The 26,369-nt window shown below is 46.1% G+C and overlaps 1 protein-coding gene across 2 annotated transcripts in view; it reads left to right on the top strand.

Annotated features, from left to right (window-relative positions):
- Nucleotides 1-6,349: 6,349 nt before the first annotated feature.
- The window catches only part of HDAC8 (histone deacetylase 8), a 571,221-nt gene continuing 551,201 nt past the window's right edge, over nt 6,350-26,369 (top strand). Inside the window, exon 1 of one of the 2 annotated variants that reach the window (XR_011199196.1) lies at nt 6,350-6,550. Coding sequence is in view for 1 of the 2 variants with exons in the window: in XM_069211852.1 (XP_069067953.1) it covers nt 6,455-6,550 (96 nt within the window). In the remaining variant the exon portion in view is untranslated. The remainder of the gene's footprint in view (nt 6,551-26,369) is intronic. The other variant, XM_069211852.1, reaches the window with a different exon arrangement.

The raw sequence follows: 26,369 nt of genomic DNA, 5'->3' as shown, positions 1-26,369 counted from the left end.
AGAAAGAGTAATTGGTAGCAGGGAAGAAGTATAACTAATTAATCAAATGTGATTGTGTACCTGGTGCAAGAGTCAGTGCACCCAGCACCAGTTTTCTACATCTAAGTCCATATGGGAATGTCTGCTCAATTACACAAACCAACTAACATAAACCTATTTTTATTTTCACCTCCATCGACCGTCGATTTTAGATTTGCACGGATGTGCCTGTAAAATGTAGATTTTCCTAGTAAATTATGAAAGAAAGTCTTAATTTTATTAAAGACACGGAGGTGAGTATTATGCTTATTTATTGCTTTTGATTTGAATAGCAGCACAGTCAAGAAATGAAAGAACACTAATCCCATAAAGGCCAGAAGAAAGATCTGGGCCAATGGAAACAAATACAGTATAGAATGGGCCAATCAGAGTCCAACATAACCAATGTATACCTATCTAAACCACGAGCAGTCCTCTTTTCTTGAGAGAGAAGTCTAGTTATAAGAAGAAAACATTGGGAAAATGGAACTAACAATCAGAATGGCCAAAACCAAAGAAAAACAGTCTTGAACGAGGTGAATCCAATGAAGAACTTCATCAGGGAAGCAAAGTTGGCTTAAAGTGGAGATCTCTAAAAGAAAAGGTGTAACTTTGGACATCTGTGAGATGGTTTCAGGAATATTCCAATCTTTGTGCGTTGTTTGCTGAAGAGGCAGCGGGTGCAACTGAAGGGTGGGAAAGAGAAAATGATAAGTATGAGTTTTTGCGGTGGGATAATACTCGCCTCCATGACTTTAATAAAATTAAGACTTTCCTTCATAATTTACTATGAAAATCTACATTTTATGTCAAGACCGGAGGCTCTTAATATGCTTCTTCAAAGCATATAAATCACCACCGAAGCAACTGAATCAATAGGTTTGCAATAGAAGGTTCGAAAAATATTATCATTAAACCAATCTGCAGATCTTAAAATGTCCTCTATGTGAGATCCAGCCCAGAAAGCTTTATAACCCATAGCACCCCTGGAAGAATGAGCACCAAATCTGGAAGTATCAATACCAGCCAAGGACATGACTCACTTGACCCAACGGGCTGAAGTAGGAGATAAAACTGGCTTGTGAGGTTTTTTTAAAGAGATGAAAAGTTGTGAGGCAGAGGACGTTCTAAGATGTGCTGTCTTTTGTTCATATACTTTTAAACAATTTCCTACACATAATTTAGGTTGGTTTGGAAAATAAGGATAAAAAAAACTGAAGAAATATTAGTTTTGGTTCATCTGTAAATTTGAAAAAGAATACCTGTGGGTGTGAAATGACGACCGGAAATGTCTAACGCTCTGACATCAAATAATAGTTTTTATGAAAACTAAACATAACAACATTGTCAATTTGGCAGAAAACATCTTAAGGGATAAAGATGTGTTTTCTGGCCATGAAAGCAACAGTTGTAAAACCACATTGACGTCCCATAATTCACTATATTTGGGAATAGGAGGATTAGAGAATGTTACTCCCTTTAAAAGTCGGCAAATAAGGAGATGTTCTCCGACTGGTTTTCTATTGGCAAGGTCATGATTGAGAAAAACTGCAGAATGGTAAAGATTGATGGTTTTGTAGGACTTAACTGAACTTGCTTGGGCTGCAAGAAAGTTAACAATTAGAGAAAAATCTACTGAAAAGGGATCGCAAGATTTTCTTACACACCAGCTATGCCATAAAGACCAGGCTGATTTATAAGCCTTTGTGGTTCCGGGAGCCCATGCTTTAGAGATATAATCTGAAGCTTCCTTTGAAATTGTTGAACAAGGTTGGGAAGACCTGATATCTTCCAAGCCGAGGAGGTGAGAGAATTGTTGAGAATTAGATTGTGAGATTGGCCTTCGGGATTGAGAAGGAGATCTGGGAACATGAGGAGAACTATCAGAATGTCAGTGGTTAGCTCCAGAAAGTGGGGGGGAAACCATACCTGAGATTACCGTAGGGGAACTACCAATATGAGCAAGGCTTGTTGACCCAGGACCTGGAAGAGAACTCTGTTGATCATTAGGAAAGGTGGAAATGCATAATTGATTGATTGGGACCAATCTTGTTGGAAGGCATGCGGAGCTGGTCCCCAACTGAAGAACTGAGGTAATTGTGCATTTAGACATGATGTGAATAGGTCTATGTGTAAGGGTCCCCATATGTGAAGTAGAGTTTGGAACACTGAAGGGTGGAGCTTCCAATTGCTGGAATCGGTCAGAAATCGGAAATTACAATCTGCCACTCAATTGAGGTTTCCCGGCACGTATTCTGCCTGAACCAATAGTTTTTGGCATAGACAAAATTCCCAAAAGCTTTTGGCTAGATCCGCCAAAGGTTTGGACTTTGACCTCCCAAATGGCTGATGCAATGAACTGCAGACAGGTTGTCCATGCGGAGGAGAATAGAACATCAGACTTTGTTCTTTGCAAGGCTTTTGATTGCAAAGGAGCCCACGAGCATCTCTAAACAGTTGATGTTCAATGAAGACTCCTGTGGAGACCATGTACCTCCAATCGATATTTGACCACATCTTGCTCCCCAACCGGTCAGACTTGCATCTGATTCTAACACAAGATCTGGGGCTGATGCAAAGATAGTCCTGCTGTTCCAAGCGTCAAGGTGATCCAACCACCATTGGAGTTCTATACTGGATTCGTGATCTAGGAGGATAGAAACTGAATAAGCAAGACTCTTGCGAAGATGTTGAATCTTTAGTCTCTGAGGAGCGTGATAACGGAGAGGGATGGGAAAGATCGCTTGAACTGAGGAGAGTAGACCTGCAATCCTTGCAAGAAACCTGAGGGAGATAGAAGGAAGGAGTAAAGAGCGGGTTATTTCTGATTTTATAGCTTTGATTTTTGATTCGGGTAACTGGAGAGAAGCTTCTACGGAATTTATAAGAAAGCCGAGGAACTCCAATTTTTGGGACGGGACGAGGACTGATTTTTCCCTGTTTATAAGAAAACCCAAATCCGTGAGAAAGGAACAAGTCAGATGCATTTGGGAAAGTAGGGATTGAAGATTCTGACCCATTAACAGAATGTCATCTAAGTAAATAATGAGACATATACCTAGAGTCCTGAGATAGGAAACTACGGGTTTCATTAACTTGGTAAAACACCAAGGAGCTGAAGAGAGACCGCAAGGGAGGAAGGAAAACTGGTACGTTGAACCTTGCCATTGAAATTAAAGAAATTTCCTGTGGTCTGGATGAATAGGGATGGTGAGGTAAGCCTCTTGGAGATCCAAACAAACCATCCAATCGTTTTGCTAGAGAGTATCCCTGAGATGTAAGATGGTCTCCATTTTGAAATGACGATAAACTACAAAACGTTGAAATCTCTGAGATTTATGACTGGTCTCAACTTTTTGTTTTCTTGAGAACTAAGAAGATGGAGCTTAGAAAACCAAAGGGGTATAATAGAGTGCGTTGAATTGCATGTTTTTGAAGGAGAGACTGAATCTCTTGGGGTACTAGAGAAGTTATTTCTGCCGAGAATTTTAAAGGAAGGGGAAGTAATGTTTGAAAAGGAGTGTTGTAAAACTTGACAGAATAACCCAACTGTATTTAGAACCCATGGGTCTGAACTTATAGATTCCCATTTGTGAAGAAAATTTTTTAGATGACCCCCAACGGAAAGATGGCCAAAAGGAACACTTACTTGCTGGTTGAGAGGATCTTTGGAAATGTTGATTCCTTCCCCTGAAACCTCTGGATCTCTGGGGGGAAAACTAGGGGCGGAATTCCTGTGAGGAGGAATTGTAGGAGCCTCTGAAACCCTGAGATCTTGGGTAGCGGCCGGTAAAGCGACTCCTACCTCTACCGACCCTGGCAAAAACACGATTGGTAAAGACTTTCTTTAGAGATTGCTGGGCTTTATCCAGTGATGCAAAAGTTGTCACGTATTTACTCAATTCCTTGATGAAGGAGTCACCAAATAGTAGTCCGTCACCTTTAATGCCAGGGTCCATAGAAGCCAAGTTTGCTAGTTTATGATCTAGCTTAAGGAGTAAACTCTACGCCTCTCATGGGTCATAGCTGAATTGACATTACCCAACAAGCAGAAAGCTCTTTGGACCCATAAAGACAATTCTTCTGAATCGATGGACAGATTGTCTAATCTGGCAGTTTCAGCCAATTAAAAAATGTGCGCTAAAGGACCCACAAAATCCAACATTTTATCTTAGAACATGGACCAGGCCCTATCCACTCCTTTACGTGGATCTTTACCAAATTTTGTAAAGAAAGTTAACATACAAGGGTCTATGGAGGGAGTAGCAGTGATGTGAAGAGGGAGAGCAGGTCGAGGAAATTCTGCCTTGAGTTTTGATCTGGTTTGTTTGTCTAAAGGTGTGCGTAACTTTGCTGATATATAATCTCCAACATGAGATGATGGAAACCATTCCATGGAATTAGGATGGTGAATAAGATTTGGGTAGAACATAGGATTACCCTCCGAGTCCAAAATGGATTTGGCTGATGGGGTATCATTGCCGACCACCGGCTTTTGTCTCTTAGGAGGAGGGCCAGACCAAGAGTCAGAGATATCATAATTATTGTTATCTGAATCAGGGTCAATTTCGTCATCCGTATCATGGATGGCGGAAATCACAATCTTTTGTGCACTATTATTAATGTGCTTTACTTTTCTTTTGCTCTTTTCTCCTGAAATGTTTCCCTCCTTGTTTGGAGGCCTGAGAGGAACTTCGTCCTCAATTTCGTGTGAGATAGACTCACCATCCCAAAGCGCAGATTTTTTAGGCGTTTGTTGATTTTTGAAAGCCACCGTGGCTTTGCGCTTTCTGCATTCCCCCGCAAATAGGGCCGATGTAGATTGTGACATAAGGGATGAAACAGAGCTTTCCAGATTTTTTGTGACCCTGTTCATAGATAGGGAAACAGCTTTGGTGACAGAGGATTGAATAAAATAATTTAAGTTAGATTTTAACTCTTCCTCACTGTCATTGCCTTGAAAATAAATTGAAAAATCAAATTTTCAAAAGGAAACAAACAAAATCGAGGAAACCAGTAAATAATGGGTTAATTTGAGGAGACACGAGGAGTGGGCGTGTTTAAAGGCAAAGCCGCGCCCCTAATGAGAAAAAATTAGCCGGGACACACCCAGCGACGCTGAGAGCTTATAGGAAGTGTTGGAGAGGGAGCAGAGCGTGTTGCCAGTAAGAAGGAATGCCAAGAAGCAATAAAAATCGATGAAGCTTAGCTAAAATTAGTCAAAACAGCTGCCTTTGTCAGCGCGTGGAGGGAGAGTCGCTGAGGCGAGGCGAGGCGTTTAGAACGTCGGCGACAGAGGAACGGTACAACGGCGCCACCAAATGAAGCCGCGAGTGGGGAAGCAATGCTGAGGAAGACTGTAAGGCGAGTTATAAAATATACGTACAGTGTAATGTACAAACGGATAACAATGCATTCAATTAAGTAACAAAGCAGATACACGCTTAAAGAGAAATTTATAACCAATATATACTAATTTTGACTGCAAGCAGCAAGAAAAGAGGACTGCTTGTGGTTTAGATAGGTATATATTGGTTATGTTGTATTCTGATTGGCCCATTCTAGTGTGTATTTGTTTCTGTTGGCCCAGATCTTTTTTCGGGCCTTTATGGGATTGGTGGTTTTCGTTTCTTGACTGTGCTGCTATTCAAATTAAAAGCAAGAAATAAGCATAATAAGAGCCTCCGGTCTTGACATAAAACTCACACACAACAAATATAGAGATGTCGCTCATAAGCAGGCTGGAAACTTGGCAGCCCTGTAATAGTAACATATCATGAAAAAGCTTAAAAACAAGTTACAACGCGGTAAATTGGACGTGGCGTTTGCTTAATTTGCTTAATGCCAGGACCTTGGTGCGGTGGCTTCGGAACCCTCGAATTTATCTCCAGTACCGTGGCGGGCGCACGCTTCAGGAAGAGTTGATATGGTAACGTCGATTTCTCATAGTCTGACTCTCTCTTGTGATAACATAGAAGAAGGACTTCACCACCAATTCAGACCTCCACGGCACCAGTTGTAGAACATACAGCTGAAGCTACCTTTCACTGGACAGATGCCATTTCTGAGGAGTAAAAAGTCGAAAAGATGTTAATAATATATTTTACAGTTCATCCGAATATGGTCATTTCAAATATATGTATGTTCGTACAAACCCATCTGGTACTTTATAGTTATTGTAATATGGTTTGCATCGATTCAGATCTAAAATGAATATCACAGTTAATATTTCCAAACAAAATATATCTCGTTAGGCCACGGTCTGTCCCTTAGTAATAAGAATGGCTACTATTACAAGATGGCCGCCGCATAAGCACTGCGAGTTTCCATGTCTGTGAAATATACGAACCGCGGGAAGACGGCAGACTTGTACATACACATACTCTAAGGTCTTCTTTCCCCAGCAGCCGTAGGATTCAGGGTCGGAGTACAACAGATGATGGAGGGGGAAGTGGCGCTGCCCCCGGTGTACGTCTACAGCCCAGAGTACATCCGCCTCTGTGACTCCAATATGTCCAAAGTGTCGAAGAGGGTAAGCAGGCGTTAGGGGACGGGGAGCGAACGATGGGGAACCTATAAGAAGTACCAAAACATGGTGCCCAGATGAGGGTCAGGCGAACACGGGGCGTGGAAACTAGAGGCAGCCTGATAACCCCCACCGAGTAGGAGTGGCCTAAGGGAGAGGAGGGTTGTATGTTTTACTTACAGTGCTGTCAAGCACTCTAATGTCAGGTGCTACCTTTTGAGTCAGTCCTGGTTTTTTTATCCAGTGTTGCTTTGCCTTCTGGGACTTGCAGCTTCTCTTTTTCCTGTATTAAGTGGTGCCTTCAAATTTAGCATGCACATTGCTTTTGGTTTTTACTAAACTTTGACTAAAGGGTTTTAGGCAAGTTTCCATTATCGCTTTGTGAGACACTTTGCATGTGTGGAGATACATTGCGCATTCATGATAACAGACCATATTCAAGCAAACAATTGATTTTTTTTAGCTGCCCTTATCCTAAAATTGCCTGTTTCACTGTAAGTAAATGGAGGAAAAACATTTCCCCCGATTTTGTTTTCTTGATCTCCCCCATTAAGTGGGAGATTTAAAAATAATAATCGGGAGAAATTATTTCCCCCTTTTAATTCTATTGAAGGAGTGCCAACCTCAGGCAGGAGAAAGCCAAAATAAAGCCATTTTTGTCTTTAAAATCGAGTCTCCCCCCTGAATCAGGTCTGTTCGCATGTATGAGTGCAGGCTTAGAAAAACTTTGGGCGCGCAGAGTGGAGAGACTCTGAGGATCAGAAAACATTTTTTGGGCTTTGGTGTAAATCAGGCCGTCTTGAAAGATATAATGGTCCTGGAGATTGAGTTTATTGTGCAATTACTATTAGTAGTTTATTTGAGTTTTAATATCTTTGGCACCCGTTGGAGTAAGCATCAACTAGTCATTATTGCAGCTTTTGAGAGGCCCGTTTGAAAGATGAACAACTCTGGAATCCTCATGGATTGAAACAGTCAAGCTTGGAAATCCCAATAGTAAATATTAACATCTACCATGAATACTGTCTGGTATCGCCCAGCGGGTGTGTTTTAGACATGGAGCAAGGATAATTGACATCTAATCTCAGCTTTACCATTTCTTCTGAATATATTTTGCAATAAACACTGTATTCTGAAGTTGAGCATGGCCCACAGTACAGTGACATTTCCACTTGGCATTGCCATTAGAATTACTTCCTTCCAACCAAAACCAAAATGCACTGTTTTAAATTCCCATTTGGCCAAATTGTGTGCTATAGGACAGTCGCATTGGGGGGAGGCTCTGCATGTCCGATTCAGAAGAGGGGGGAAGCACCTCGAGATAGCTAGCAGAAGGGATGGCGAAACCCCCATATTGGGGGGGGGGGGAGATTGGGGGCACCACGACGGTTATGAGATGGTTTAGAGGCAAGGGACGTGACAAGAAAGGGAGATGAGTGATGTCTCAAGGTAAAATTGCATGCATGAGAAACAGGATAGCAGAATGATCATATGAGACAGGACCGGGATGTAATGCAGGGCCAAGAACAAGCTCAAGGTGGATGCGAAAGGGGGGAATAGAAGGTGGGGTAGCTGGGGTGGGGTGGGAGGGGGGAGAAACAGCAATAATATCAGTACTACCGAGTCTCAGGTAGATAGCAAGCTGAAAAATAAAAGAAAAAAAGAGTATAGTTAGGGTGAAGAAGAGAAACGGGGAGAGTGTGTGGGTAAGAGGGGAAAAAGATGGAGGGTAACGGGGAGGAGAAGAGAAGGGAAGGGAAGGGTGAATCACTTGAAAACCATCAATGCCCTCAGGTGTCCTCTGGGTAGGGCTTGTTGGGTGTGGTCGGTCAAGGGTTGCTTTGGAGGAAGGGTGTCCATACCTGTAGGAAATGTTGCAGACTGATCTTGTAGGTTATAGATAACATGTTTGTGAGCTCCTGTCTGGATTATTGCCACCATCCGATCGTTGTGTGAGCGTTGAACGGGGGAGCACCACTGGCGAAGAATGCAGAATTTAGTAGTTTCGGGGGCTGTGTGCAAGAGGCGCCTCTGAGGTCAGGAAGTTCCCGGTAATCTCCCATGTCATGTAGAAGTATCAAGGGGCGTGGGAGGGTGTTTTCAATGCCATAGCATTTTACAGAGTAGTTCCCAACGTTAGCCAAAAGGGCTGTATCGAGGAGCATTTACAAAGTATGTGGGCGAGATCGCAACGGGTGACTGAGCAGCGCGAGCAGTTCACATCGGGCAATAGACCCACCCTGTGCAGTTTAGCTGGGATCCAGTGGCAGTCATGGAGCGTTTTGAAAAGAAAGAATTTCAGGTGGGCTTCCTGCATGCCCCTATCTAGAACTTCCATGATATCGGGTCACTCTTCCTTGTCGAGTTCAATCCGGAGACGGGACTGCCATTTTGTGCAGAGGCTGGAGAGGAGAGGTTGTGAGTAAAGATGGCGCGTAATGAGGTCATAAAAAACAGACATCTGCCTTCTTGGATTGTGGGTAGGAGAGTACTTTTTTTCTGCTTCACATAATGTGTTAGTCCATTAACATTCCACAATAGAATGCACAGAGGGCAGGGGGTGGAGGATGATGGACCAGCCCGCAACATGGCGGGGCAGCTCAAGTGGAACCGCTGGTGCTGGTTCCTCTCGGGTGTGGGTGAGAGCAGGGGCAGTGGAGGTGGCACATCATTACCAGTTAGGGGGTCAAGGAAGCAGAGGAGAAGGGAGGAAGAGGGGAGATTGACCAGATTCCCGGAAAGTGGGCACCCTCAGATTCGATCTGGGGAAGATCTTGGGTGCTCTGTGGGTAGGAGTGGGGGGAGTGGCGCGAAGGGAGGGTAATGGGGGGTGTAAAATAAGAGAAGTAAAGTCAGTAAGGATGGCAGCCAAAGAGGGAAGGTGTAGGGTGGGTAAGGATGATCGGAAGCCCGGCCTAGGACGGAGTGAGGCCTCAAGGGCCTAGATCTGGATACTGCGAGTCTAAGCTTGTGGGTCCAGCATGCCCTGAGGGCTCCTTCGGGAAGGCAGAGCGACCATTGGTGATGGCAAAAAAGGTGAGGATATGAAACACAGGGGGAAGGTGTCGGCATTTAGGATGGGGAAGGAAAAGGCCTCCAGGGGTCAATACCATTGTAAGCCAGGGCAGTATAGAGGGCCTGGGGTTCTCCTGTATCCCATGCCCGATAGAGATGCATTTATCTCAACATGATTTGCATGATTCTGGTAGGGAAGGGCCTTTCAAGGAAGGGGAAACACTGAGAATGACAAGGGAATAGCAACAGGAGCTAAGCGGGGAACATGGTATCACGTTTGTCCCTGGCCTTTCTAATGGTTGTCCCAGTTTCTTCTTATGGGGGCACTCCAGTAGGTGGGGGAGAGAGGGAAATGGCAAGCAAGTATGTATGTGAAGTGAAGGGAAGTGTGGGGAAAGGATTTGTGCGAGCATAATACAAAGCAGATATGGCAGTAGCAATAATCACAACTGATGCATGTCATAGAATGCAGTAGAGCATAACATTGCAATACAAAACATCACCAAGTACACCTTCTAAGCAATGGGGTTGGGAGATGACGGGATGCTGCGGGTTATTGGAGTCAAAAAGAAGGTGTTTCAACTTCCAACATGAAAAGAAATTACACAGCTCTCTCTCACTAGTAGAACAGTTCAAAGCTGCGCCCAACATCCAGCTATTCAATCATACATAAGCAAGCAGCCAGATACTCAGCTGTCCGGTAAGGGGTGGTCTCAGGTCACTGGGATTTAAGTCAAGATGTGGACGTGGGCTGAATGTAGCAGGGCTCAGCAGAGTCAATTTGTATTTGCAGCGGAGGGGTTAGGCTTCAAAGGGGACCGTCACTTACCCATGTCCTGTGTCTGGGTGAAGTGTCCCATGGCTTGGAGTGCCTGGTCTCTATCTCCTGTGGGTCGTGCTGCTCTCTCGTGGTCCCTACTCATATTGTGGCCCCCCCGTCCTTGTGCCAGCAGCCACTCTGAAGGGTGTGTGGAGGAGGCAACATCTGGGGTCAGTCATCCGGGTTCATGTACAGTTTGGTTGTACTACATCCATTGTCTGGAGTGAGAGTTCATCCAAGAAAAGGCATAGATCCTCTGGGTCGAATAAGTCTTTTGATTTGCCATCCTTGGTTATCCACATCTGGGCTAGTTCAAACAAACCATATTTTATATCCATTTGACAAAGCCGGGGCCTGAGGAATAAGAAGGCCTTGCACCGGTCACTGGTTTCACAGGAGAAATCCACAGCAACATGTATTTTGTGTCCCTCATGTGTATAGAGGCCATGGGAACAAGCAGCGGTAAGAAGCTGTTGTGCCTGTTCATGTCACAGGAAGCAGGCAATGATGGGGTGAGGTCTCGGTGAGCGGTCCTGATGTGCGAGGTCCGCACGATACACTCGCTGAAACTCTAAAGGAGGCTCAAAAGTGAGGTGGTAAGGGCAGAGAGGATGTCCTTGAGGAAACTCTTCACATCTGGCCCCGCCATGTGTTACAGGATTCCCAAAAAGCGGACATTGTCTTTATGGCTCATGTCTTCCATGTCTGTGATCTTACTGCGGAGGTATAGGAGTTCCTGATCCATGTCTGGGAGTGGGTTGAGGCGGTCCTCCGCTGAAGCAACACATAATTCCAGGCCTGCCATAAGATTCTGCAAATCTTGCGATGTCTAAGCGGATGGATTTGGTTTCGGTCATCTGCTCAGAAATGTTGGAGTCCATGCTGTCGAGTCTGCGACCTACTGCCTTTATTTCCTGGTGGATGCATTCCATGGTTTTGTGTGGTGCCTGGTCTGGTGTGTTCTCAGGATGACCTGGCGTTGACGATCCCTGGGTAGTGGCCATGGAGCTGGACTGGAGAAGAGCATCCGAGAAAAGAAGTTGTTTTGCCGGTTTGCCTGTGGATTTGCCAGAGTTTTTACCAGGGGACATCTCCAGGTTGGCCTCCTGGGATCAAGGTTATTCCCATTGTCTCTCAGCAGTGGTTACTCCTATGAAACTCTTCGGGCTTCTGTGTCTCTGCAGAGTATCTTGGAGGGAGCACCTTGTTCCTGAATTCATAGCAGGAAGGGTGTCATCTGAGATAGACTCCTGTGAGTCGGAGATGATGAGCAGCTAAGAGGACAATGAAAACTGTAATGGGAGGAGAAATCCGGTGTCCTGTATACAACAGTGGTTTGGAGAGCTTGGCAGGTAAGACAGAGATGGGGGACTGAGCTGTACCAGGGCCACACGTTCACTGGCGCAAGGGTTCTGGTTGCCCCAGCACCGCTAGGTGCAGGGTTCTCTGATCACTGAAGGCGGGGTACAGCAGCAGGGCGAATCGTTGACCAAAGGTAAATAGACTGCAGGGGGTAGTGCGAGGATTGCAGGCGGGCGGTCCAGGCCGGCTGGGCAGTTGCCTCCAGGGGTGGGGGTGGGCAGGTAGGTCTCCACACTGCCGCTCAACCACTGCTGTTGCTCCAGTTGCAGGATATTGGTATTGCAGAGTTCATTGCCAGTAGGAGCCGGGGTGTAGGTATGGGGGAGGCCCCATTGAAATACTCTGGGCTGCAAAGATAAAATTGTCCAGGTGGAGAATGGGCCTTCTCAACCAGGGGGTCAGGTACCCTGCTGTGGAAAATGGAAAAGTCTCTCACATCATGCATCCCAAGTGTAAAAAAGAAAAAGAAAGAAAAGGAGGGGGCCAGGAGTGGTGAAGGTTTCATTTGCCAACGCCCCGGGGTAGAAGGTCTGGAGGATAGGTCCCGCCTCAGTGTCTCCCAAGGGTGACCGTGGTCCAAGGAGCCCGGTGCTCCTTACCTTTGGGCCGGACTGCAGGTATGTTGGTAAGGAGGAGCTCCTGAGGAGGGGCATCTGGGTGCGCACTTTGGACCGACCACCACTGCATCCACTTCACCTACAAGAAACATACCAAGCACCATCGCACCCAACAACCACCCAGCCGATGCTGGAGCAAAGTTACGGAAGACCAGCTTACCAACGCCCTCGCCCAGAACCCACCTCCAACTCCACCGACCCAGACACTGCCGCCCACAACCTCACCCTGTGGATCAACGACTGCGCCAACACCCTTGCGCCACTCTAAAAACCCACCGACAACCAAGCCAGAAGAAAAGCCACCTGGTTCACCTACGAGCTCCTAAACTCCAAACGCGACTGCCGGAAGCTAAAAAAGGAATGGCTCCTCAAACGCACACCTGACAGCCTCACAGCCCACAAGGACGCCACCCGCAAGCACCACCAACTCATCAGACAAGCCAAACGATCCCACTTCAAAGACCGCCTGGGCAACAACGCGCACAACAGCAAAGAGCTCTTCAGCATCGTGAAAGAACTCTCCAACCCCAGTGCCAACATCAACGACATCCCTCCATCCCAAGAGCTTCGACGCCACTCCCACGCCAGACCCCACCCCCAAACACTCCACCTGTGCAAACCACCTGACCTCCTGGACCAACGTGAACGACACAGAGACACGCAAGATCATGAACTCCAGCCACTCAGGATCTCCGTCAGACCCCTGCCCCCACCACGTATACAACAAAGCCGACTCCACCGTCACCCCCCAGCTACGGAAGGTCATCAACATCTCCTTCGAAACAGCGACATTCCCTGAAAAATGGAAACCCGTTGAAATCCGCACCCTCCTCAGGAAGCCCAAAGCAGACCCCAACGACCTCAAGAACTTCCGACCCATCTCCCTGCTCCCTTTCCCAGAAAAGGTGATTGAAAAAATTGTCAACACACAACTAACCAGCCACCTCGAAGACAACGGCATCCTAGACCCTTCCCAGTCCGGCTTCAGACGAAACCACAGCACCGAAACCGCCCTTCTCGCCGCCACAGACGACATCAGACGCCAAATGGACAACGGCAAAACATCAGCCCTCATCCTCCTGGACCTATGTGCCGCATTCGACACAGTCTGCCACTGCACCCTGAAATATCTCCTCCACGAAACCGGAATTCAAGGAAAAGCCCTCGACTGGATCGTCTCGTTCCTCTCCGGCAGAACCCACAGAGTCCGCCTCCCCACCTTTCGCTCCGAAGCCACCAACATCATCTGCGGCGTCCCCCAAGGCTCATCCCTCAGCCCGACGCTGTTCAACATCTACATGGCCCCCCTCGCACAAGTGGCCCGACAACACACCCTCAACATTCTCACCTACGCCGACGACACCCAGCTCATCCTCTCACTCACCAAAGATCTGCGCACCGCCAAAACCAACCTCCACGAGGGAATGAAATCCATCGCCGAATGGATGAGAAACTGCCGTCTGAAACTGAACTCGGACAAGACGGAGGTCCTCATCCTCGGACCCACCCCCTCCGCCTGGGAAGATTCCTGGTGGCCCACCGCACTAGGAACACCACCGACACCATCCGACCACGCTCGCAACCTGGGCTTCATCCTCGACTCCTTCCTCACCTTGTCTAAACAGGTCAACGCAGTTTCCTCCTCCTGCTACAACACACTCCGCATGCTCCTGCAGAATCTACAAGTGGACCCTGACAGAAACAAGAAGAACAGTGACACAGGCCCTTGTCAGCAGCAGGCTGGACTACGGCAACGCACTCTACACAGGCATCCCAGCAAAAGACCTACTACGCCTCCAACGCATCCAAAACGCCTCCGCCCGGCTGATCCTCAACGTAACCCGCCACAGCCACATCTCCCACCACCTGAGAAACCTTCCCTGGCTCCCCGTGGACAAAAGGATCACTTTCAAGCTTCTTACCCACGCTCACAAAGCGCTTCACGATACCGGACCAGCCTACCTAAACAACAGACTCAGCTTCTACACCCCCACCCTTCAGCTCCGCTACACTAACCTCGCCCTTGCCGTTGTCCCCCGCATCCGAAGAAAGACCTCCGGCGGCAGATCCTTCTCATACCTCGCCACCAAAACCTGGAACACCCTCCCCACCAACCTGCGACAGACTCAAGACCTACTCACCTTCAGAAGACTCCTCAAGACCTGGCTTTTTGACCAGTAACACCAGCTCCCCCCAGCGCCTTGAAACCCTCACGGTGACGTAGTGCGCTTTATAAATCCAATGATTGATTGATTGGGAGTGAAGTACATTACTGGTCCTCCTGTGTCAACCTGAGTGTGGCTCGTGGCAGTACGGACCAGGGCGCTTACCACCACGGAAAGCAGAGAAGTCTCCCAGACTCTTGCAGCTCTGGCATAAGGGGGGCCACAAGGGTGGGGAAGGATTCAACTAGCTGTGTCTAGGTAGGAGGCCCCCTCAAGTTTCGTTACACCACTGTGACAAGCATGTTGTAAAAAAAAAAACAAAAAAAAAGTTGACTGGGTTTGTTACTTGTAATAGTGGATTAGTGCCTAGTCTCATGGAATATTCAGCGAAGTGCAATATTGTGCTAAATGTATAGACTTTTCACCAAGTATTGAAGTGCTGTAGTTTAGGGTCTACTACTTCAACAAACTGTTTCAACGTGGGGAAATCATACTCTCTGTGTGTGTCTGTCTACTGATCTGACAATATGTCAGCACTTTGAAAGAAGCTTAATATAAGAAATAAACACCACTGACATGCTCGCAGGACAGGTCCCCATCAGGGTTTTCTGTAACACAATCAAGGCTGTTTATCATCAGGTGGCTGAATTTTTATCTCAGTAGCTGAACTGGCTCCTGAAGCTGCCTGGTGCAGGACCACTCCTGTGGTGCATCTCCTACCTTGCAGCCACAGGCATGTGCCACTTTTACAGTTCGAAAGTGGTTGAAAGAGTGAGAGTTGCTTATTCCTTGAGGTGCTTAAAAGTGGGGAACCAAAATGCAGTACAAATCCTCAAAATGCAGGCTGGTTGACAACTCTGGCTCACATATGACGTGCATGGAAGGTACTTAGCAGCAGTGTTAAAGGTGTGGGAACGGGTCATGCTGTTGTTTATTGATTAACTGTCTCAACAAGAAAACGTTTTTATGGTAGAGAAGAAATTAGAACATAAGAGCACCCTGACAGTGTAATATGTAAACCAGGTGGTATGAGTAATGAAGTGGTAGAGCAGATTGTACTAGAGTGCCACTCTGCACAACCAGATAGCTTGCAGGTGTATTTTGCAGCATTTGATGTCACCTGTATTTGTAGTGTCATGATGAATAGAGAATTGCTGCATGTCTGCCTAAATGGCCCAATGATGCTTGAAAAATTCAACCAGCTTTTACTTTGTATTCTGACTCTTAAACAGGTTTCCTTTTCCTGTTATTAATAGATAGCTGTTAACCTCTCCACTCAAAAGTCAGAAGTCTGGCATTTTAGAGGGACATCACATTAAGCTGAATGAAGATTGAACACTTTTTGTACAAGTTTTAATTAGACTATCTGAAGGCATTTTGTTTGTCACAAGAGGAATAGAAATGAAAAGAGGGTGATACCAGCCGTATACATGTATATACTGTTCGAAATTGGATTTTTATTTGAGGTGGAAGACTACCGACCTCAAAGAACAATCACAATCCTTGTTAGAGTGAGCTCCCAAAGTCACTAAATTAACCTGAGCTTGACATCTAGGTAGCAATGGCACAAAGCAGACAGGCTTAACTTAGGGCAATGTGTAATGAATGTATGTAGCACCAAAACAATAATAAAGCCAAAATGCCAAACAAAAAAAATCCCAGCCAGATTAGAAAAATAGAGTAAAATTTAATACACAAAATTCTCAAAAAGAGAGCTATATTGGTTTTGTGTGGGAAAGACAATGGCTCAGATAATTTTCACAAGTAAGGATGTTACAATTAAATTGATATAGAAGGAGCAATACATGTAAGTGGTGTCTCACCTGGTCCCTGGTCCCACCTGACATTCACACCATGCTGCTTTCCACAACCCATTTTACATTCCAACAGCACTCACAAATACATACACTATACATTGACAAACATATCCCCCTCCTCAAAACAAAAAACTGAAGTCCCTCCTACGATATGTCAAGTAACAATACCACAATACAATTGATCGTATTTTATATTAACCATGACAGTGATGCACTTTAACTCTGCACACAATCTTGCAAACAAACCAGTAAGCGTCATAACCATATACTATCACCTTTCTCTACATTACCATCTTCTACCTTCTCCCAGATACCCACTCAGGAGCTATGCATGATTCTTTGTCCACTTCCCACTATATGTACCTCGGGCCACTTAGAAAAATAATGACTAAGTACTAATGCATAAGACTCCTTTTTAGGTAAATCTATGAAAGGATGTACTATGTCAACAGCTACTTTCCTCCAAGGTCTAGCAGGATTCTCAACAACACAGAGGGGCTGTCAAAGAATGTGCTTATTGCATGCACAACACTCCATCACTATTCTGTCTATACATGCAACAATTCCAGGCCAACAGAATTGCTCCTGAATTTTCCTTTTTGTACCAGACATGCCACTGTACCCCTCATGTGCTAAATCCATTGTCCTATGTAATGCTACTAGTGGTACAATTTTGTCACCTTGTGTCAAAACATTTCTAGCAAATGCTAATTCAATGCACTTTTTTGAACGAAATACAATCACTCACCAGTTCCTTTTTATTAGGCCATCCTTTCACAAGAAATTGCTTAACAGATATCCTATCATGGAACTTGGCCATCACCTTTACCCATTCTTTCTGAGATACAACTTCTGGTTGTGCTTCAAAACCTCTCTTAACTTTCTTCCTTGCATTCCTTATCCATTTCCATACTTCTTTGAATCTCGTACAACGGCAAACAAGAAAACCCATCTGCTTGTCCATTCAGTTTACTAGGGGCATATTCAACTAAATAGTGGGAGGCCTATAATTTAAAAGCCACACTGTGTGACATAGTCCTCCCAGCTCCTTGTGCCCAAAGATGCACAAGAGGTTTATGATAAGTTCTAAGCAAATATTTCGTACCCCACAGATAATTGCTGAAAAGGTCTATCGCCCAAGTACAACGTAACAATTCACGTTCGATAACAGAATAATTCTTTTCAGCCGGCCCGAGGGCATGTGAGCCATGTGCTACAAGCCACTCAGATTCATTCCTTTGCACTAACACTGCTCCCAGACCATAACCACTAGCATGCACCACCACCACATATTTCTTTCCACTGATGAATGGTTTCAAGCATGGTGCATGCCTGATTTCTATTGTTAACATGACGAAAGTCTTTTCCTGCTCATCATCGCACCCATACTTAGCGTTCTTTTTGAGCAACCTCCTTATTTGTCCCACTTTGCTGGAATAATTTTCTATAAATCAAGCATAACATTGGGCTAACTCCAGGTACGATCTTAATTGATCCTTCTTTGAAGGTACAGGAGAATCAATTTTGTTTTCATGATGATATTTAGGTGTAATGTCAGCACTTGCAATTCTGTGACCCAAATACTCCACTTCTGATTTACCAAACTTAAATTTACATTCCTTCACCGTTAACCCAGCTTCTTACAGTATGCTTAAAACATTTTTAAGGTTCACAGTATGGGCTTCAGCATCCTTTCCAAAAAAACAAAACATCGTCTTGCAACACCCTGGCCCCCTCAATGTCTTTTAATGTCTCATTCATTAACCTTTGGAGCACAGCTGAAGGACCGGCCACCCCAAATGGCATGTGTTTGTATTGGAACTCTCCTTCCGGAGTCATGAATACTCTGAAGTGTTTGGAATCCTCCTCCATTTCAACATGGTGATATGTACTGGTTAAATATATGGTAGAAAATACAGTAGCACATGACACAGATATTAACCCTTGCAAATTAGGCAATGGATAACTATCTATCCATATGGCATAATTCAAACACTTAAGATACACACAATACCTTTGTTCTCCCGAACCTTTAAGTGTAATGACAATGGGCGACAACCAATCTGAACATTCAAATGGCTCAATAATGTCCTTTGAGCATAACTCCTGTAATATTTCCTTTCCTTTTACCCTGTAAGGGTACGTTCCAGACCCTCTTCCATACTGGTCTCACGTTCTGCCCAATTTTGTGTTTTTAATTTTTGTACTTGCCCAACTCCACTTTAAAAACCACCTTAAACTCCTCACTCAGGTTAACATAATTTCCATCCTTGCATTCATTCAACCCAATAGCATCCACAGAAGGATTGGCCCTAAGATCCAATCGTATTCCAACCTCTACTTGATGGGGCCTGCCTAAAATTGCTATACCTTTTTCTGCAACAAATACCTTCTGACAAGTTTTTCTTCTTTTGAACTCCAGCTCCAACCAAAAGTATCCTTTTAAAACGATCGCATGACCAGAATAACTCCCTGGCTGTATAGCAGTTGGTTTTAGTGGTTTTCCTTCTCTCAATTTTGTGTACATTCTATAACCAATGATAGTGTACCATCCACACAAATTAACCATCACTTAAACTCGAATACCATCATTGTCATGTTAACTTTTGGTAAACTATTACTCTTAGTATTATCTGTAGCATGCTGTATTCACAATACTACTACATCCTCCTGTTCCGATTCTTCAACCAGAATTGCACAATTCCCTCTAGATTGATCCTTGCAGACGTACCTAAAATGACCCTTTTATTTTTGCATTTGCAACAAATCTTGTCAATTGCAGGGCAATGTTTAGCATTTGCTAGATAACTAAAACTGCCACATCTATAGCAACTGGAAATATTTTTCCATTTTTTAATATCCGAAGTCTTCGCAGTATGATAATTGTGTGCATTACCCTTCTTACATCTATTATCCCTTATCAGCCACAAACACAGCTAACACAAAGCTATCCTTAGGTATTTCATGCACACACTTTTCAACTGATTTAATCATTCTAGCAGCATTTATTGCCCCCTTCAATGTAGTAGTAATCCCACCTGCTCACAACCTTTCCTGGATTTTTGTTCTCATCAAAATCGAATTGCTTACACCTTATTAATTGTAATATGATTACAATCTCATGAATGCACTAAAGCCCATAAAGCTAACACATATTCATCAATTCCTTCACCTTCTGCCTGGCTTCTCAAGTAAAATGTAAATCTTTCAAGAACTAATCACTTTTGTCTCGTATCTCTCTGAAAGCCGCCCCGTAGCTCTTTGATATACATTCATAGCTCCAGAATTTTCCAACTCTGGTATATTCGTAAATTAGTTAATTCATTGTAAGTCTCATGAATGCTACCCTCTATCACCTTGGCAGGCTTTTTTTGACGTTTTGTAAACCCCCTTGTTTGAGGTATTTTCCCTCCTGGTGTGTAGAAGGTATGTCTTCGAGGGAGACAGGTTTTAAACCGTGTAGCGCCTGTCACCGCACCATGTTGGTTACGGACCCACACCTCATGTGTCTGTCGTGTCTGGAGCGCGATCATGACTCCAAGTCAAGCTCCGGCTGCCGGGGCATGGTGCTGAAGGCTTTGAGGGAGCGGTCTCTAAAGCTGCTAGTGGCGTGGCAGGTGACTCCCCATCTCGCGACTCCTTGGAGTTCATTGTCCCAGTTGAGAGGAAGGACACAGGACCGCTCCAAGTCCTCTTCATCCCACTCAAAGTAATCGGGACACTCTGGCAAGAGGCACAAAAACCACAAGAAGTCGAAGCGTACTTCGACTTCTCTACGTCTGTCAGCTGACGCAACGAAGGAACATTGGCGTTCAAAGCACAGCTCTTTGAAGCCTGCACCAGGGCTGCCTCTGCACCTCCCCGCTTTTCTGGGAGCCAGAGCAACCTTCACTCAACTCAAAGAGTTTTAGGAGGCCATGCAGCTCGTCTTTGAGCGGGCAGACCACTCCGGAGCACCTTTGGGCCCTGCGGGGTCAGAGAGGGCCCCATCTGGTTCTGCACAGGCGGCTTCAGCCTCAGCTCCATGGATCCTATCCTGAATCCCGATTGATGATAGTCATGCCACCTCAACCTTCCCTGACGCTGGTCCAGACGCAATGCTCCTGGCGCTCACCCGCAGCGTCAGCCCCATTTGGACCCCCGAATCTGACATGGAGCTGAAGCGGAGTAGACCAACGCAGACTCCTGCGCAGACAGGAACTGTGTGTCCTAGTATGCCACCATAGCCTTATTCTGAAGAGCTAGGCTTCAAAGAATAATGGCTGCACCCTTTAAAATACCAGTCAGAAGGTCGGGATATGGACTGGTTTGAGGAACTGGATGATGCCAGTGGACTGGACACATCTCCAGATATCGGCATGGTTTCTTCCTCTATCGTGGCTATGGAGGAGGGAGCTACTTATGCTGCAGTGTTGAAAAGGGCGGCTGAGGTCCTGGACCTTGAGTTGTCCTCGGTGGCAGTCAAGACGAACATCTTGACAGAGGTGCTGCAACCAGGAGCTTCGTCCTCAGAATCCCTGCTCCCTTTTAATGCTGCCCTCACCGACATCTTCGGTACCTGGTCCAAATCCAGTATAGAGCCTCCTGTGAACAGGACGATTACCTGCTGCCATTGCCCCAAACCTGGGGATCAAAGTTTCTTCACCCAACACCCTACCACAGAGAGCTTGGTGGTCCAATCTTCTACCTCCCTTGACTTGCTGCCTGCTGCTCCCCCGGACAGGGAATCCAAGAAGCTGGACAGCTTTGGCAAGAAAATGGTTTGTTCCACCATCCTTGCATAGCGGCTGGACAGCTTTGGCAAGTAAATGGTTTCTTCCACCAGCTGTGCATAGCGGCCACTGAATATCGCGTGCTTATTGGGCCTCTGTTCCCCCACACACTGTGGACATGGTTACGGAGGTGCTTCCACAGGTCCTGAAGGAGGCCTGGCTGTTCTCTCCCAAGGAGTTAAAGGAAAGGCGGGAGAGACGAAGCGAAGTTCACTATCCGTTGTGGTTTGGACACAACCGACTCGCGGAGCAGTTTAATCGATGGTGGCACTCAGACGTCACGCCTGGCTAAGAAAATCTGACTTTTCAAGGAATGTTCTGGCTTCCCTCATGGACATGTCCTTTGATGGCATGTGTCTCTTTTGAGACAAGTCAAACTGGGGTGCTTCAAGGACTCAAGGGCTACTGCCAAACCTTGGGCCTCTCAGCTGCCTCGCACCCCCAGTCTGCCTTTGCCTTCTTTGGTGGCTATGGAAGGAGCGTTCAACCGCACCAACCCTATCGCAGCCCCCCGTCCTGCGCAGACTTCCCAGCCTCAGTGTGGGCATGGTTCCTACCGACCCCGTGGGTCGAGTGGCTAGTGGTCTGCTCTAACCACCACCACATATGCAGTTGCAGCCTCAAAATCCTCCTTATCTTGCCCTTTTAGATCTGAGCACCTAGTTGGTGGCAGAATCTGCCAACATCTCCACCAATGGCAGTCCATTGATCATTCGGAGGGGCTATTCTCTACCCTTCGAATCCTCCCCTCACTCAATGCCTCCAAATTATGACTCGCTGACAGAGGAGCATTTGTCCTTCCTCCGCTTGGAAGTCATGGCTATCTTGGCCAAAGGAGCCGTAGAGAGGGTTCTGGAGCTAGAAGTAGCCTCTGGTTGCTATTCCCACTACTTTCCGGTTCCCAAAAAGGGTCTCTGTTCTATTCTAGATCTACGAACACTCACCCTGTTCCTCAAAAAGGAAAAGTTCAAGAAGCTCACCTTGGCTCAGGTCTTGTATGTCCTAGACCCAGGAGACTGGATGGTAGCGTTGGACTTGCAGGACAATTACTTTCACATCCTCATCCTGCCTGTCCATCGGTGTTACCTGCAGTTTATGGTAGGCTACAAGCATTTTCAGTTCACCGTGCTCCCCTTTGGCCTTACCAGTGCCCCTTGGGTGTTCACCAAGGTGATGGCAATGGTTGCAGCACATCTGCGAAGATCAGGGGTGCCAGACTCCCCCCCCCCCCCCCCCCCCTATCTTGACAATTGGCTGTTGAAGGAGGGCTCACCCAAAGCTGTTGTCTCTCACCTCCAGACTACAGCAAACCTCCTGCATTTGCTGGGGTTCACTTTCAATGTGCCAAAGTCACACCTGACTCCTTCGCAGACGCTCCCTTTCATCGGAGCTGTTCTGGACACAGTGCAGTTTCAGGCTTATCCTCCCGAGCAGCGAGTCCAGGATATTCAGGGTATGATACCAATGTTTTAGCCTCTATCCTGGATTGCTGGGCCTTATGGCCTCCTGCATTCTGCTGGTGACACATGCTAGATAGCATACATAGGCTCTGCAGTGGGACCTAAAGTTCCAGTTGGTGCGTCGTCAGGGGAATCTCTCAGACATGGTTCAGATCTGGGAAGGTACTGCAAAAGACCTGCAGTGGTGGCTAACAAACTGGAATTGGGTCGGAGGCGGACCCCTCTCCCTTCCCCAACCAGCTCTCACAGAAGTGACAGATGCATCACTCCTGGGATGAGGTGGCCACCTGGAGATCAAAGGACTCTGGTCTCCGGCAGAATCCCGATGCCACATAAACATGCTGGAGCTCCATGCGATCCAATTAGCATTGAAAGCCTTTCTACTCTCCATCAAGGGAAACTAGTGCAGGTGTTCATGGACAGCACCACCGCCATGTGGTATTGCAATTGACAGGTTGAGGGGGGGTGATGGACCTTTTGTCAAGAGACTTTACATATCTGGACATGGCTGGAACAGGAGGTCATATCCTTGGTGGTTCAACATCTGGCAGGTTCCCTGAATGCCAGACTGGACAAGCTCAGCTGTCGATGTCTAGCGGATCAAGAATGACGTCTTCATCTGGAGGTGGCTCATGGTCTCTTTCAGCAGTGTCAGCAGTTTTGCACACTGGAGGTTCCAAGGCGGCTCTTGCTCAGAGACATTTTTAGTCTCAAGTGGCGCTCAGGCTTCCTTGTACACCTTTCCGCACTTGCCACTCCTGCCCAGAGTTCTGAAGAAGATCATGAACGACCAGGCCCAAGTCAGCCTGGTGGCTGCAGACTAGGCACGCTCGCGTCTGGTATCCCGAGCTTCTGAACATGAGTGTCGATCCTCTGATCAAGCTTCCCCTTTGGGAGGATCTTCTGTTGCAGCAGAGGGGGTGGTCTTCCACTCAAACCTGTGATCTCTCCACCTTCTTGCTTTCGACCTTCCTCCTGAAGTCTGCAGTGTTATTCTGGCAGCCAGGCGTTCCTCTACCAAGGTGGTATACGCCTGCCAATAAAAGAAATTGTATTATATTGTACAGAAAGTCTATTGACCTGCTTTCTGCTTTCTGCTTCTTCTTTTTAATCTTACCTTTGCCAAGCAGGCTCTGCTTTGGGACTCTAACGGGTTACCTTTCTGCTCTGTCTACCATCTTGTGGCTGCCTGACTACACACTTTATTTAAGTCTCCTATAGTAAATAGATTTCTAAAGGGTCTTTTACATATGTTTACCCCATCTCATTTTATTATGCCTCAGTGGGACCTTTATGTGGTCCACACATTCTTGATGTGTGCTTCTTTCGAGTTTCTTCACAATTGTCCCCTCTGACTGCTCACGATCGAAACAGCATTTCTCCTTGTAAACACATGTGCCCAGAGGGTAAATCAGCTGCAGGCCTTATCATCCAAGCCTCCTTTCTTGTCCATTATACCAGACAAACTGGAGCTTGACACTAGGGCCTCTTTCCTCCTGAAAGTGGTAACATCATTTCCTGTGGGCCAGTATGTCACCTTGCCCACTTTTTACGCTCCTCCACATCCCTCAAAAGAAGAAGAGTGACTCCACTGTCTGGATCCAAAAAGAGTGTGGTGGTTCTACCTTGAACACACACACAAGAGTTCCGTGTGGACGACCAACTCCTCGTGGAATATGTTGGGGTGAAGAAAGATCAGGCGGTTCAGAAACAGACCATCTCTCGATGGGTCGTTCTCTGCATCAAAATCTGCTACGCACTGGGCAAGAAGCACCCCCCTGAGGACTTATGCACTCATCTCATTAGAGCTAAAGCTGCGACCAATGCATTAGCACGTGGAGACCCAGTCCTGGACATCTGCCAGGCAGCAACGTGGGCTTCTTTGCACACTTTTACCAGATAGTATTGCCTGGACAGTCAGGTTCTCAGGGATGGGCATTTCTTCCATTCGTCCTGTAGGACTTCCTAGTTTAAGTTTGCCCGCAATCCCACTACCAGGGACGGTATTGCTTGGGTATTTATTCAAAGGTAAGGGATTTGCTGCTAGTAGTCTCTATCAGATGAACAAGTTACTTACCTCTGGCAATGCCTTATCTGGTTGAGCCAATGTATAGCTGCAGATTCCTTACCCACCCACCCATCTACCCACTCTGCGAACAGACTTCTAGGGTTAGGGATGATTCTTTTCAGGGCCCTAGTTTGGACTCACTAGTGACAGTGCACTTAATGGCTCCGCTATCCTGGTGTGGAAAGTTGTGAAAAGTAACTGACATCAACACACCATGGTGGTGCCTATATTGGTGACACAGACATCACTTCTGGACCGCACCACCTACAGGCGTGCAGGGGTACTCCTTGGTGGGGGCACGAGTTATAGTTAATTTAGGGCGCATGTTATAGTTACTTGAAATAACTCTAACTATTACAGGTGAATTTCTATAGTTTTGTACGTTTAAAGTTTAAAATGTGAGCATAACTATGACGTCCTTGTAACCTTTGTTTTTTTCAGTGTGTATATGTGTATATATATATATACATATATACATATATATATATATATATATATATATATATATATATATATATATATATATGTAAATACATACACACACAAGCAAACATTTATACTTACCTTACATGTGTGGTAAAGGTAAATGTGTGGTAAAAACTTGCAAGTTATAAAATGTGTGGTAAATGCACTGCATGGTAAGATCCTCATTGTAAAGGCTTTACCGCCCTTCTCCTCTAGCTCGTCTTTTGCTTCCTACTACTTTCCTAGGTTCAAGTCAGCAAGCGTCTCGCTTGCGAGCCACCTATGTTACAAAAAAGGGCTTGGAGCCCGCCCATTGCTTACCGTTTGTTGCCTTGCTTTGCACTCTTCTTTACAGCCTCGTCATTTGTCACTGCAGGCCAAGCATCATTTCTGTTCCTCTCTTTGGAGCAGGGACCAAGCACTGATTGATTCAACTTAATCAGTTCCATCAGCTGCTTGCGACGTGACTGAGGTACTGTTTTGCTTCTTTTAACTTTTAGCGCCCTGCAAACAGAAGGCATTTGACTGGCAGAAAAACGTGCCCAGCAAGCAGGGCAAACAAAATTGCAAAGTTTTATTTTCTAGAGTTAACTATCTTTTATTTTACATGTCTTCTTTTCTCACTTTGCCCTCACATTTTGCTTTCTTTTTGCTGGTGGGCACTGTTCTCAAATGATGACGAATTTCTTGTTCTAAACATTGCAAAGCAACATTATTTATTTGTTATGGGTAATTTCTTACCCTCCACTCTACTTCAGTCAACGCCAGTCCACCCCACCTAACCCCACATCAATCCACCCCTCATGACGCCAGACCAATCCAGTCCACCCCACTCACCCTAATCCACCCAACCCACCTCACTCTAATCAAAAACAATCTACCCCACTCCAATCCAAAACAATCTGACCCATTTCAAAAGAGTCTTCCAGACTCCAAAACAATCTGCCTGCCTCCAATTTACAATAATCTGTCCCACTCCAATCCAAAACAAACTGCCCCATTGACTCCAAAACAATCTGCCCCCTCCATTCTGCCCCGCTCCAACCCAAAACACTCTGCCCCGCTCCAGCCCAAACACTCTGCCCCCCTCCAACCCAAAACAATCTGCCCCCCCTCCAAACCAAAACAATCTGCCCTTCTCCAACCCAAAACGATCTGCCCCTTTCTAACGCAAAACAATCTGCCCCGCTTCCACCCTATTCCATCCAGTCCACCCACTCCAATCCACCTACCCCACTCAATCCACCCCACCCTACTCCAATCC

Source organism: Pleurodeles waltl, chromosome 10 (genome assembly GCF_031143425.1).
Source record: "Pleurodeles waltl isolate 20211129_DDA chromosome 10, aPleWal1.hap1.20221129, whole genome shotgun sequence".
Classification (NCBI taxonomy): domain Eukaryota; kingdom Metazoa; phylum Chordata; class Amphibia; order Caudata; family Salamandridae; genus Pleurodeles; species Pleurodeles waltl.
The sequence above is the reverse complement of the archived record's forward strand: the minus strand, read 5'-3'. Positions and strand labels throughout refer to the sequence as shown.